This window comes from Phascolarctos cinereus, unplaced genomic scaffold (genome assembly GCF_003287225.1).
Source record: "Phascolarctos cinereus isolate Bilbo 61053 unplaced genomic scaffold, phaCin_HiC Scaffold_4;HRSCAF=312, whole genome shotgun sequence".
Lineage (NCBI taxonomy): Eukaryota > Metazoa > Chordata > Mammalia > Diprotodontia > Phascolarctidae > Phascolarctos > Phascolarctos cinereus.
Genome location: NW_027555847.1, coordinates 52504685 through 52519752, shown reverse-complemented (window position 1 = coordinate 52519752; position 15068 = coordinate 52504685). Strand labels below are relative to the sequence as shown.

The following is a 15068-nucleotide window of genomic DNA, read 5'->3' as shown; positions in this document are numbered from 1 at the left end:
GACCAAAAATCACTCCTCCGTGTGGTCAAAGATCAAAGAATATGCACAAACTATTTTCAGAAGAAATGGGAATGACCAGAAACCACATGGAAAAATGTTCCAAATCACTAACAAGAGAGATACAGATTGAAACAACTTCATACCCATCAAATTGGCAAAGATGTTAAAAGAGAGTAAATAATTGAAGGAACACAGACACAATGATAAACACATATAGTATCTATGTATGTGTGTGTTGGTAGAATTATGAACTGGTCCAATTGACCTGGAAAATTATTTGAATTTGTGTTAGAAAAGTCACAAAATTGTATATACTTTTTGACACAGAAATCTCACTATTGAGTAGTATACCCAGAGGAAGTCAATGAAAAAAAGGTCTCATGTATACCAAGATATTTGGAGTGGCACTCTTTGTTGTTGAAAACAAATGGGGAGCAGTGGATGGAGCACCAGCCCTGGAGTCAGGAGGACCTGAGGTCAACTCCAGCCTCAGACACATCATACTCACTAGCTGTGTGACTCTGGGCAAGTCATTTAACTCGACTGCCTAGCCAAAAAACAAACTAACAAAAAAAACCCATGAAAACAAATGAGGAACAAGTGGGATCAATGCTGAGGAATCAGTACTAAGAAATGACTCAAAAATTTTTGGTATATGAGTATAATGGGATATTACCTCCCAGTAAGAAATTGTATATATGGGGCAGCTAGGTGGCACAGTGGATAGAGCACCAGCCCTGAAGTCAGGAGTACCTGAGTTCAAATACGGCCTCAGACACTTAACACTTACTAGCTATGTGACCCTGGGCAAGTCACTTAACCCCATTGCCTGGCCCAAAAAGAGAAAACAAAAAGTGTAAAAAAAAAAAAAGAAAGAAATTGTATATAAGAGGGATTTGAAAGAACATGGGAAGACTTGTATGAACTGAGGCAGAGTAAAGAAAGCAAAACTGAATACAATTTACAGATGGACCCTGCCCTCCCCACCCACACCCCCAATACAATAGGAAACAATAAAAAAAAATGCAGCTGAATTCAAGTTAATTATCATGGCTAAATTTGGTCCTGGAGAACAGAAGATGAAACATACCTCCTAATAGAAAAAAAAATTTACCTAAGGGATGCTGAATATTGTTTAAACTGTTTAATTTGTTTGCTTTTCTGGTTGGGTTTTGTAACTCTTTTTTTCTTTTGTACAAGGGAGGATTAGAAGGAATAAGAGATGTGTTGAGAAATTATCTTGATGAAAAAAAAAAAGAATTGAGCAGCTTGGGAGAACTGATGAACTCTGAGTGCAGAGTGAAGCATGGTTTTTTTCCTTTTTTATTTTTCTTGGTTTGTGTGTGTGTGTGTGTGTGTGTGTTTTCTTTTGCAACTTGGCTAATATAGAAATATACCTTGCATAACTTTATATGATAAGCGATATCATATTGCTGGCCTTCTCAAGGGGTAGGGAAGGGCCACAAGGGAGGGAGAGAATTTAGAATTCAAAATTTGAAAAACCATTTCTAAAACTTTTCATTTGGGAATATTTAACAAAATACATTTTAAAGCATATTTTTTAAAAATAAAAGGCAGCTTGGTACTTGATCTAGAATTGGTCTGGAAGGCAGGAATACTTGGGTTCCAACCCTGCCTCTGACACATCTGGCCCTGTCACTGTTAATTCTTTGAACATCTTATGGCAGACCAGTTATGAATTGCAGAGGTGCCCACCTGCATTGGTGAAGCAGTTTCTTCACCTGGGAAATCCTTATAACTAATGAATTCATAGCTCCAGGGCCTATCCCTATTATGTGAAATTTAATTTTTAAAAAATTTAATCAATTTAGGGGATTTGGCTAGCTGATCTCTTAACTCTATTTGATCTCTATCATTCTGCAATTGAGTAATGCTTCCATATGCCCAGCCCCAGGGATGGCCTGATACATAGGCCGAGCAGGTGCTCGTCAATGTGGAGTGACAGACACTTCTCCCAATGAGTTCACCTAACAAGTTGGGTACAAAGGTGGGACAGGAACCCGGGTTTCCTTACTGCTGGTTCAGTTAGCTTTCCAGTAACCAGATCAGAGCCTGCTCGCCCCCTCTGCTTGCTGCCCCAAGAACCAGTGACAGCAGAAGCTTCCCGGGTGCCTGGGCGGGGAGGGGGCTGGCCGGGGCTCCCAAGTCCCACCCCCACACACCCCACCCCCACCCCTTCCAGCCTGGCGCCCGCTGGGCCAGCTCCCCGTGGCTCTGTCCGTGGTGGCAGTCGCTGGTCCGGGAGGAAAGGTGCTGGGTGGGAGGGTGGGAGGGAGGGATCAGGGGCCCAGAGCTCATCCCCACGCGCGGGGCTGGGCTGGGCCGGGCTGCGGCTGAGGCTGCTGCAGCGGCTGCGGCTGCTGCAGCGGCTGCGGGCTCCACACTGACACCACCTGCTCGGGGCGGGGGCGGGCGCCTGGCGCGGGGGAGAGTGCCCTGCACACCTCGGACCGACATTCAGGTGAGTGGAGCGGAAGAGGGGCGCGAGGGGTCCCGGGAATGGGTCGGGCCAGGAGGCGGGCTCTTGGAGACGCCCCTACCCCCTCGGATGTCCGCGAGCACGCGTGGGAGTGGGCGGGGCGTGGGAGTGGGGAGCGGGGATGGGGCTTCAAGGGGAAGGGCCCAGGGTCCGAAGAACTAAGAGACTTGCTGGGTGTCCCAAGAGCTAGGATGGTGGCAGAAGCCGCTGGATATGTCCGAAATATTGGGGTGAAACTCCGGCTCTGTTATAGGCTACCTATGTGACCTTGGGCAAGTCATTTCCCATCTTGGACCTCAGGCTGCAAAATGAGGAGGTTAGACTAGATTCAATCTTTTGTCCCTTAGGCTGGAAGAATAGCAATTCTATTCTATGATCTTGTGATGGTCCCTGCTAGGAGTAGGGGGTGGGGAGGAGCAAAGAACAGTTCTGAGTCTGAGCACCCAGACTGTTAGGGCATGGATGCCCCCAAATACATTCACAGTCCTCTTTTACAGAGCCAAGGACTCACCACCCTCCCCCAACCCATTTCACTGGAAAGCTGGCTGAGTTCTGGCAGCATAGGAACTTTGTTCTCATTCCTGGTGTATCTGGTGGGAGGGGGTCCCTCCTCAGTCTTGGACTAGCCCCAGATCCCTCCCCAACTCCTACCTTCAACGCCAAACCTAAACTGCTATTTCGATATCCTGATGCCTAGGAAGGTGGAGGGGTGTAAGCTATCAGGAGGTGTCTTAAGGTGTATGTCCTGCTCTGCATATGTGTGGGTGGGTCGGTACAAGAACTAGGTTGCTCCTGGATAAACCTTGGGGTTGGCTGTTAGGATTTCACACCCAGCCTCTGTGTGCTTAGGGAGTCACCTGTGCAGGCCCCTCTTTACTGAGAGCACCAAAGGAAACAGGCTGCATTTGGAAGGGGCTGAAGCTGTGGACCTCTCCCCAGGATGGCTGGCTTCTTCTCCAGCAGACAGGCTCCCATGCAAAGGATGCTGGGTTGGGGAGGCTCCCAGAGCTGCTGAGAACTGCAAAGGTTTTCTGGGTAAGCTACTGAGCCCGGGCTCCTTTTATCAGTGGCCCTCTCCCTGTTTTTCTACCCTACCCCCATCCCCACTCCAACCCTAGCTCTCTCCTGCCTCTTTGGGTATGAGGGCATTGGGTCGAGAGCTAAGATAGGTCTGCCTTGGCTCACAAATGCTTTGGGCCTCCAGTGCTTCCAGCCCAGGGATTCCTGACCTTTTTAGTGCCATAGACTCCTTTGGCACTTTGATAAAACCTATGGACTCCTCAGAATAATGTTTTAAAATGCATAAAATAAAATACATAGGATTACAAAGAGAACCAATGATACTGAAAGTTATCAATATACTTTTTAAAATGCAGTGAAATCTGAAATCCACTGAATCCACTGAAACCTGCCCATTGATCCCTTGGTAGTCCATGGAGCCTAGGTTAAGAACCCCCAAGGTGTCTGGCCTGTGCCCTGCTCTCAGCCACCCCCTCCTCCTCATAGCTAGTACTCTGGCCTGGACTCCCTAAGGATATGGGTTTCCTGACTTTTTTTACTTTACCTTCCTCACTAAAGTACCAGAGTTCTGCTGTTCCTTTTCAGGTAATCCTCCCCCACACACACACACATGCACACACACACACACACACACACACACACACACACACACACACACACACCACACATGATTTCTCCCCCCATCCACATCAAACACACCCCCCTTCTCCAGTCCCCATTCCTCTCGTAGGATCAACTTTCATCTTGGCTTCAATCACTGGGCTAGAAAAATGCATCTTTTCTTTGTCTAGAATCTCAGAATCCCTCCTAATCCACCACGTGGAAACATTATAGGATTAGGGTGCCTGGTTAGGCAGAAGGCGGAGCTATGATAGAACAGGAGGTAGGCTCTCCCAGGGAAGGGGAGGACTCTGACACCCACAATGCCTATGGAGGCAGATGGGAGAAGAGGGTGAAGGTGAGGACTGCCACTGACGTCACTGATCCTTCAACTACCTGCTGCTATAGGACCCCAGGGGTGGGGTCGGGTGCTTGAACCAGAAACTCCTTCCACCTCTGACCACAGGTAGGTGAACTGCTGCTCTAGGGAAGAACACGTAGCAGAGAGTACACAGAGAGCAGGTGTATCTGGACTGGCCCAAGCTGTTCGATGTTAGGGAAGTGGGGGAGAAAGAACAGGGCTCTCATAGGAGTGGGCAGCTGAATCCCAGATCCATCTTCCTGCTCCTTTCACTACAGTGGGTAGAGCGCTGAATTAGGAGTAAAAGGAAATAGGTTCCTATCCCTTCTATTACTTAATACCGGTATGACACTGGTTGTCACTTTACTTCTTAGGTCTCTGTTTCTTCATCTGTAAAATGAGGAGGCGGGATTAGATGACCTCCAAAGTCTCTTGGCTCTAAATCTGTGATCCCATGATCCTAAGGTATAGGGCCCCTGCATCTGCTCAAATACTGGGGAGGCAGAGAAGACAGACACTTCCACTGTTAGCCACGATCCTTTTCAATAGTCTGAGAGCTGGGTAAGATTAAAGCAGGTCTCTCAACTTCCAATCAACAACTTGGGCCCTGCCTGCCTCTCTTCCCCCCTCCTCACACAAGGAAGACTTAAAGACGACCTGGGCAAGAGGACCAGGTGGGAGTGGACCAAGAACTGCAGGAATATAGGCTAGGGAAACTAAGGCCATGCAAATAATGTAGCCAATGGGATCATCGCTATGAGTGGGAAGAACCTGAGAGGAGAGGGACTAATACTGAGGCTGGGGGCTTTTCTAAAGCAGGCAAAGATCACTTCAGAACCCTCTATCAATAATAATAAACATGGGACTTCCCATTTCTATATTGCTTTATTAAAAACCCCTTCACAACTAGCATCATGGGATTTAGAGCTGGAGAAGGGTCTTAGAGATCATCTAGTACAACCTCATCATTTTATGGATCAGGAAACTGAGACCTAGAGAGGAAGAACCATTTTCCTTAAGTCATTCAAATAGCAACAGGCAGCAGCAGGATTCGAATCCAAGTGCAGTGGCTTTTTGCACCAGACCTCAATGTCTCCTTATTTAATTTGATACTCACAATGGTGTCCTCACTTAGGAGACACTCAATATTTTTAGGATGATGACTTTAGGTAAGACAGGTATTATTAGTTCAATTTGACAAATGGAAAAACTGAGTCCCAAAGTGTGGCCACACAACAAATTCATGTTAGAAGCATGGATAATACTTGAGACTGGAAGAAGGGTAGGGGTCCACTGAAAACTGCTTCAGATGGGAGGCCAGTTCAGTTTAGGTAGGAATAGTCTGCCTTCCCCAGTCCTTCCACCTTTGGAACAGCCAGAACCCTGCTGGTCATTCAAGCAATAGATTAAACTTTTGCTCTCTTGTAGGGAGACAACAGGACAAAAGAGGGGGAACAAGTCTTTGGGGAGGGGCTGTTGCTAAGAATCTGGAAACCTGGGTTCCAGTCTCTAGCCCAATATCTGCTAACTGTGTGACGCTGGCTGAGTTACATTCTCTGGGCTTCAGTTTGTCCCACAGTAAAAGGAGGGTTGACAGCAAGTGATTTCTAAGGTCTTGTATTCTCTAATGACCTATGAATCTGTGCTCATGGTGGAAGGGGAGGTGATTGGGGGGGGGGGACAGGAGGGAGAAACTGCCAGCTAGAAAGGGTTAAATTGGCCGCAGTGACTGGAGATGGTGCTCTAAGCCCAACCATTGGCAGTACAGGGCTCAGTTAGCCAAGTCTGAGCATCTCTGAGGATACTGAGCCCAGGCAAAGCAGCTGAGATAGGTGCCAGGTGAACGAGGGGGCTCTAGGTAAGGAGCCATCCGTGGGATCCCTTCAGCACAGGGACAGTACATGTCAGGGATCTTGGCATGTCCCTCAACTGCCCTCTCTCCTTCTCTGCTCCAGGGGGCAGAAGTACCATCCCCTACACACCACACACACACACACCCTGTTCAGGCTGAGCTTGGGCACTGCAGGGAGGGCACTGTGCCAGGCACAAGAGAAGGAACAGAGAGAGGGAGGGAAGAGGGGTAATGTGATAGGAGCACAGTGCCTGGTCCCCAGTACAGTGGCCCCAGTGCTGCCAGTAACAGCAGCCACTGGTGGGAAACCAAGGGGTCTTATCTCTCCTCCTCCCCAAACACAAATCTCCTTTGCCACAGTGACCTAGGAGACAGCTTCCAAGCCAGGAATATTCAACCTTCCTTGTGATGCCACCTCTTACTTCTTCTTTCTACCTCCTCCCCCACTCTCACTCAGAACATTTATGTGCCCTAGTTTTTAGGTAAAAAGCTCACTGGGGTCAAGCTAAGTGCTCCCCGCCAATGGACGACTGATCTGCAGAGCCTGTTTCTATGTTCCTATAATATTCAGGGACTGGAGCATATTCTGGAAACACTCTGGGCACTGCTACCCTCAAAATTCCTCTTTGGGTGAGGGTGGTCTGCTCAAAAATAATAAAGAGGATGAGTTCAAATCCCACCCCTGACACCTATGTGACCTGGAAAGTGACTTTCTCTCTCTGTACCTCAGTTTCCTCAACTGCAAAATGACGAAGTTATACTAGATGATCCCTTCCAGCTTGAAATCATCTGACCCTAGGTAGGAAATGAGGCCTTCTTATATTACTGATCCCCTGCAACAGGGACCTGAGTGAAATTCATGGTCAGGCTTTTCTTGGGAGAACAGAGAGGTTGTGGCCAGGTGGGCTTGAACTGCTTTCATCCTTCAGTCAGATACCAACTCATCCCCGGAACAGACCCAAAGTGAAGGTGGGCCAGGACAGGGGATGCTGACAGTCTGGCTGCCGGGCCCTGAAGTGAGAGTCACTGCTGGGGCTGTGCTGGGAAAGAAGGGGATAGGACTGGCTGGCTGGCCCCTCAGCCCTGGGGAGCCACAGAGTCTGAGGCCAGAGGAGGGACAGGGCATAAACCTGGGAACAAGGTCTTTAAAAAAAAACAACCAGATGGCTATCTAATGCTTTCCTAAGCACTTATTTGCCCATTATCTCATAAGATCCACAAGTTATTCATTTAACAAGGACTTAGTGTCTACCATGTACCGAGCACTGTGCTAGACAGTAGGACTACAAAGATAAAACAGAAACAGGGCCTGCTGTCAACGAACTTGCACTCTATGGTGTAATCGACTGAGCTTGCAATCCTGTGAAACATTATTGTTTCCATTTGATGGATGACAAAACTGAAGATAAGAAGGTGATTTCTCCAAGATTACAGGACCAGTTAGTGTCAGAGCTGACACTTTGTTGTTCAGTTGTTTTTCAGCCGTGTCCAACTTCTCTCGTGGCAAAGATACTGGAATGGTTTGACATTTTCTTCTGAGACTACAAACTGGTTTTTAAAAAGGGTTTTTTAAATTTTCAAACATATTTTCTCCTTCCCTCTCCCCCTATTCCCACTTAAAAAAAAAGGAAAATAATAATTTTGTAACATATACATAGTCAAACAAAATAAATTCCCCCATTGGTCATGTCCAAACATGGGACTCATTCTGCGCATTTGTCTAGCACTTCTCTTCCTCACTGGTCCTGTGGACTCATGGTTGATGAGAGTTCCTAGGTCTTTCAAAACTGTTCACTTTTACATTATTGTAACTCTCATTTCAAAGATGAACCCATAAGGTCAAGTGATTTGTCCAAGGTCACATTATTTATAAGTCAGAACTGGAATTGGCATGTGAGTGTCCTGACTTCCAGGCCACTGCCCTCCCTATTACTGTCAGATCGGAGGAGGACCAGAGGAGGGTCTGGAGTCTGGAGACCTGCTTTTGAACCTCAGCTCTGGTCCTTACTAGCTGTGTGACTCTAGGCAAGGCATTTAACCTCAGTTTCCTCACCTGTGAAGTGAAGATAAGTTGTGTACTACTTTGTAAACTTTTAGAAGCTACATAAATTAATCAGTTTGATTAATCAAGAACTAATTAAGGGGGCAGCTAGGTGGTGCAGTGGATAGAGCATCAGCCCTGAAGTCAGGAGGACCTGAGTTCAAATCCGGCCTCAGACCAAACCGTTGACACTTACTAGCTGTGTGACCCTGGGCAAGTCACTTAACCCCAATTGACTAAAAAAAAAAAAAAAGAACTAATTAAGCTCCTACTACGTGAGGCTTATCAAGGCTTATACAAAGAATAAAAAAGAAACAGTGCCTTCCCTTTGGGAGCTTACATTTCTACTGCATCCCCCAATTCTCTTCACACCCCACATTCTCCTTTCTGTTGCAGGTTTGTCAAGAGAAAAGTGAAGGCAGAGGAAGGCACACCCTGGAAAGCTGCCATTGACCATGGCCCCCACCACTCACATCTCCCTCTGGAGCCTCTTTCTCATAGCGACCCTCCTCACTTGCATAGTGCAGGCTGGGCAGCTTCCTAGACAGCCAGAAGGCTGGAGACAAAGCCTTGCCAAACACCCTACTCAGGAATCCCAGCAGGACTATGAGGAATCCCCTGGGACCAGGCACCAGAACTTTAACTCTCAGGACCGGTCCTGGTTAGATCAAGGGGGTACAGGTGAACTTGGCACAGACCTCATAGATTGGCTCAGGGCTACTGTGGGGCCAGGAGAAACTGGAGAGCCCAGAAAGTCTCCAAATAGCCCAGCCCTGTCCCTGTCCACCCCTCCTCCTTTGAGCTCTGTAGCCAATTTTGGAACCCCTCCTGGTCAAGATAGTGTCCCTGGAGCTGTGTGGATGGGGCCTCCACCTAGACAGGAGGGATACAGGTTGGTAGATAAATTAGGCACCAGAGATACAGGGGGCAGGGATATGGGGGTCAAGTTTTGGGTTGCAAAGGGACCCATTTCCAAAGACAGAAGGGGTTCTCTGAACTCAGAGCAGACTCCAGGACAAATGGCTCCATTCCCCCTAGCAGCTGGGTCCCCTGAGGAGTCTCCAGCTCTTCATCTCTTCCCCACTGTTGCCCCAGAGCCCAGAACTCAAAGACCCCATCCAAAGGTGTCCACAGTTCAAGAGAAGGTCGAGGTCTTGTCCAAAGGTGTGACAGGCCCCACCCCAGAAGGGATTCCTAGGGAGGACCTGGGCTGGAAGGTAGTAAGCAGGGATGATGATCTTAATCTTCAAGGGCCATTGGCTGCCCAGGCTCCGGCTCTTTCGTGGGTGCCTTTCATGACAACTGACCAAGAGCACCAGCCACCAAGTAGCAGTCCTGTGATCCCAGGGGCGAGCAGACAGCTGATTATGCAAACAGGCTCTGTCACCCTCAGGACCATGAACAGTTATGTCCCCTTCCCAATAGACCATACCCTAAGCCCCACCGTGAGAGCTGGAGAGGGAAAGACAGCAAAAGCACAAAGTTGGAGTGGGGAGGTTACCCCCAAAGGGAGTAAGCAGGGCTCCCCAAAACCAGGGGGAAGGAGGAGCTGGAGTGAAGAAGCCCAGGCCCCCCAGGTTATCACCGAGAAGAATTCTATGTTTTCTGTCCTAAGGCCTGAAAGCCTTCTAAAGCCTGAGCGGACATCCTCCGCTCCAGGGACTTCTCAGGATTCCAGGTCCCTGCCCATCTGGATTTCAGCAAATCACCTGCCCTCAGTCCTGACTGAAGAGCCTGACCTTAGGACTGGACGCTGGAGTAACCATTTTGCCCATCAAATCAGCACCCAAAAGGCTCCCCTTAGCCTCCAGACTGAGGACTCTGACAATGAGGGGAACAGTCTGTCTGCTACACTTCTCACCAGCTCCAGGTCACCATCCCCTTCCCCTGTCTCCAACACCACAGCTCCATTGTCTCCTGGGCATCAGCCTGGGCCAGGTAGGTGCCAAGGGGAGATTCTAGGCACTGGTCCCTCTAAGTAAGTTCCTCATGTAGTTCCTGAAAGCTTACATCCTTCCCAATCTCCATCCTAGATGGACCTAATGGGTTCCTCTGGGCAAGGAAGGAACTGACCCAGGAAATAATTGCCCAGAGTATCTCCTCTCAACACTAGAAGCCCTGTTTAGTCCTGGCCTTCATGCTACTTCCTGCAGCCCTGGGTATGCCCTCTCTAGGAAGTATGGTTCTCCACACTTGGAGTCTCCAAGGAAGCAGTTTTCTAAGAATCTTGAAAGCTCTCTAGTTCAGCTACTATCATGTGACCATAGACAAGTTATTTAACCTCTAAGGCCTCAGTTTTTTCATCTGCAAAATGTGAAGAATAATTTTGTAAAAATAATATAAAGTAGTACAAAAGACTGCCTTGGGAATCAGAGGCCCTGGGTTCAAATCCCAAGTGTCCTATTACCTGCAAGACCTTGAACCACAGTTTTCTCAACTATAAAAGTGATAGTATTAGACTCACTGATCTCTAAGGTCCTTTTGAGTTCTCAATTCTATGATGGGACCAAATGAGATAATGAAATCAAAAGTTTCTTGGAAATTGTGAATTGCTATACCTACAGGATAAGTAGAGGAGCGATGTGCTTATTGGATAGAGTTCTGGACTATGGATCAGTTAGACCTGTAATTAAGTTCTTCCTCTAACATTTAGGAATGACATGAACATGGAAAAGCGTCACTTAATCTCTCAGTTTCATGGAACATTCTTAAGACTATAAGTTCTAGACATCTGCCAGTTGTGTTAGTGGAGGGAATTGTCACATCAGGAAATCCCCTCCCCAGATGGTATTATTATTTCAGAGACAGGACTCTTGGAAGGAGCTGAACTGATTTCCCCTCAGCGAGTAAGAGGGGCTGTGGAATCCCCAAATTCCCAGAATTCTACCACTCCAAGCACCCCTGCTCCTGAGAGGATGACCAATGCCACAAAGAGCCTCCCAGCAGCTGGCCCACCAGGTGAGAACTCTTTGTGGGGCCTGAATGTGGTGGGGAGAGAGGCCCCTTTTCATCCAACTACCTACAGAAGAGAAGATTCCAGATTTGAAATCCTCTCATTTGGAACCCTGATTTGGAGACCAGGAAGCACATCTAGCCCCATTAGAAGACCTAGGGCCAATTTTCCTAGAAGGACAAGAATTTTTTTTTTTGGTCTGCTGTTCCTGTTTTTAAAAAGCCACTGCTTTCCCATTTTCCCTTTTCCTCAGCTTTCTAAAAAAGGAAGGCCATTTTAGGTGATTCATTTGTGGCCTTAGAGGTTGGGGAGTTTTCCCAACGCCAAGCAAATTTGTCTATCTCTCCATTCTGCTGCTCTAAGGACTAGGGGGGCCAGCTCGATAGAGTTCCAGTTTTTTTCTGCAGGGTGCCAGATAACAACGATTAAGAGAGAGAGAGAGACCAAAGGAAGTCCCCCTAGTTGGCGGGGAGGCGGGGGGGGGGGGGGGGGGGGGGGGGCGGCAGGGGCGGGGAGGGAGTAATCATTTATGTAGTACCTACTATGAGCCAGTCACTGTGCTAAAAGCTAAGCAGCTTTTACAATTATCTCATTTGATCCTGCGAGGTAGGTGCTTATCTTGTGGGTGGACCCCGTCTCAAACCACAGGGGAAGGGCTGAAGTACTGGGCAGTGTTTTCAGGGAGGGCAGAGATCTCATAGATGTCCTTGTTACAGGTGTAGCGGAAAGACAGCCCGGGGAGCGGCCTCCTCAGAGCCACCCTCCGGCCCCTCCAGCTTCCTCCAGGCCTTCCCTGACCACTACCCGCAGGGGTCTCATCCGAGTCACCACCCAGAGAGCCCTGGGGCAACCGAACGCTCCAGAGCCCTCTCCTAGTCCGGAGGTCTCAGACCTTCCTCCCGATGCCACTTGCGGCCCGAGGGCGTGCGGCCCCCAGGCCAATGAGACGAGCTCCCCACCGCTGCGCTGGGGGCCCCTGCGGCACACGCTGAGCTTCGCCTGGGAGCTCCACGTGTATGGCGCCGGAGCGTTCTTCCTGCTGCTGGCGTTCCTGGCTCTGGCAGGCCTAGTGGCCGCCGCGGTCACTCCCCACGTGCCTGGGCGAGCCCACGCGCTGGCCGCGGCCGCTCTCGTGTTAGCTGCCTCCTTGCTGCGCGCCATCTACTTACTGGCCGACCCGTACGGCTCGCGGGGCCGCTTGGCAGCCCGCACGGGGCTGGTGCTCTACAATCTGCCCTTCCCGCTGCTCGTGACGGCCCTCGGGGCGCTGGCGCTCCTGGGCCTCGGGCAGCTGCTCCCGCCCAGGTTACGCAGCCTCCGTCTGCTGGGCGCGCTGGGCGCCGTGCACTGGACGCTACTGCTGGGAGCTGATCTGCTCTCCCCCTGGCTTCGCCCTCCTCTCAACCTGCTGGTGCAGGGACTCTCGTGCGCCTGGGGCGCCGGGGTTGCGCTGGGGACACTGCTCCTGTGTCGCCGCTGGCTCCTTGGTGCGGTGGAGGTTGGCCCCGAGGGCCACGGGAGGAGCCGAGCCCCAGGTCCCGGTCCCAGGGTCCTGGCTGTGGGCGGGGCCCTAGGATTGCTGGCCAGCGGTTTGCAATTGGCGGCTGCTGTGTGGCTGTACCCGCTGGCGGGTACCCCCAGCCGATTCTCCTGGCCCTGGTGGGGCGTGCAATTCTGGCTACGCCTGGTGGAACTCGCCTGGGCCGCCGCCCTGGCCCTGGTGGCTGGGGTCGCTTCATGCCGCTGGGGACCTAGGCCCACTGAACACACGTGCTGGGGCAAGCTGCTGCACTACGCGTGTCCCCCACCAGGAAAAAACGAGGTGCCTGAGTATCCCAACAACTGCTACGACTGGACAGGCACACCCGGGGTCGAGCGCTGCGGTACCGACATCAGCAAGAGCCTCATTCGCAACCCTGCGGAGAGCGGTGGATTCCGGCCCCCCAAGGACAGCAATGAGCTGCGAGCTGGCCAGGTCCTTCCTAGCCCCGCCGGCTCGGCGGCCTCCCTAGCTCGGGCTGGCCGGAGCCCCAAGTACCCCAACAACGTGGGCCCAGGTCGCTCTCGCAGCAGCGTGTGCCTGGATAAAACTGCGGGGCCGTCACTGAGCGAGCTGGACTTGCGCCCGCCCTCGCCCATCAACCTGAGCCGGAGCATTGATGAGGCGCTGTTCCGGGAGCACCTGGTCCGCGACAGCGTTTTCTTGCGCTCCAGCCTGCAGTACCCAGCTGGCCTGGGCCGTCGGGACTCAGCCGCCTCTCTGCAGGCTCTCTCCCAGCCAGGGGGCCCCCTCTTGCGACAGAGGCGCAGCAGTGACCCGGACCGTTCGGGCCTAACCCCTCAGGACCGCTATAGTTCTTTGACCGACGTGCGGGTTGTCCCCAAGCCTGCCCCCGAGCCTGAGGCCGGGGCAGCGTCCGGGAGCTCGCTGGACAGTTTTTCCAAGGGCTCCCTCAAGATCAGCTGGAACCCGTGGCGCCACGGGCTGTCATCGGTGGAGAGCCTGCCCCTAGACGAGCTGCCCAGCACTGTGCAGCTGCTGCCCTCCCAGGCCGAGCCGGAGCCGGTGCCCGCCCTCGAAGAGCCCGGGGACCCAGAGCGCGAGGCCCGTCGGAGCTTCCTGGCCCTGAGTAAACAGGTGGATTCGCGAAGCGCTTCTAGCGAGACCATAGAGCTGTGATTAGGCCAGAATGCGTAGACAATGGGGAAATAGGGTTAGAGAGAAAAGGGGGAGCCTCTTCCCTTCCCTCTCTCCGTCCCCCACAGCAGCCCAGGGATTTTTTTTTTACATTTTTTTTTCTGAACTCTAATTTTGCCCAGGGGCTATGGCCTTCACCAAGTGGAGGTAGAGCCAGAAGGAGGGTGGGGGAAGAGTTCTATCGGAAGGGGCTTCTGCCCCAGCCCTCTGCTGCCCCCTCAGCACAGAGCCAAGGAAGGAAAGATTCTGCAAGAAGCCCCTTGGAGAGCCATGTGTAAAACTTCCCGCTTTGTGCCAAAAGAAAGACAAAATAAACTTTTAAAACCAATCTGCCTTGCCCACCCCTTCCTGTCCTTCTTTAGCCCCCAAGTCTTGGACTTCCTCCCATATGATCTCCATCCTCCAGCTCTGTGAAGGGTCAGGCTACTCCTACCATCCCAGGCTGGGCTTTCAAGCACCCAAAGAAGGGAAAGCCAGGCACTGCTCCAACATCCATTGTAGTCCCACAGCAGGAAGTGTACTGAACTCAGAAGTCACAGGACAGAAATTAAAATCTTGGCTTTGCTAGTCACTTAACTCTTCTGGGACTCAGTTTCCTCATCTGTAAAATGAGGGGGTTTAACTAGATCACCTCGAAAGATCCTTCTATTCCTAGGTCTAGGACCACGAGCTGCACTTGAATAAGACGCTCTTGGGAGGGACAGTCTACAAACTGGTAAATGGAGGTTGGGAGTGGACAGTCTGGCTACAAGGCTTCTCTCTCCTTTGGCATCCAGGCTACTTCCAAAGAGCCCTTGCTCTAATTGAATTTCACATACACAAACTACGTTCCCTAATCCTGTAACCCTTAACCAAGGGGACAATTCCTGAAGCTCTCACACTGAAAATGAAGGCAAATCCTCTCCTACCACCCAACCCCAGTGGCCAATCCTTCTAATTCTTCAAGTTCCAAAGGGAGACAAACCTTCTTCCTTAGTGCCTTCTCTTCTCTAGGGAGTTGAAAAGGTTATAAACCAAGATTCAAGGTAATTCAGAGGGATCTG

At 50.7% G+C, this 15068-nt stretch overlaps 1 protein-coding gene across 1 annotated transcript; it reads left to right on the top strand.

The window, feature by feature from the left end:
* Positions 1-2309: 2309 nt before the first annotated feature.
* PRRT3 (proline rich transmembrane protein 3) lies at positions 2310-14353 on the top strand. The gene is made up of 5 exons (XM_020981001.1): positions 2310-2482; positions 3350-3535; positions 8771-10312; positions 11177-11332; positions 12044-14353. The coding sequence occupies exons 3-5, from the start codon at positions 8830-8832 to the stop codon at positions 14005-14007; spliced, it is 3603 nt and encodes a 1200-aa protein (XP_020836660.1). The 5' UTR covers positions 2310-2482; positions 3350-3535; positions 8771-8829; the 3' UTR covers positions 14008-14353.
* Positions 14354-15068: the final 715 nt, after the last annotated feature.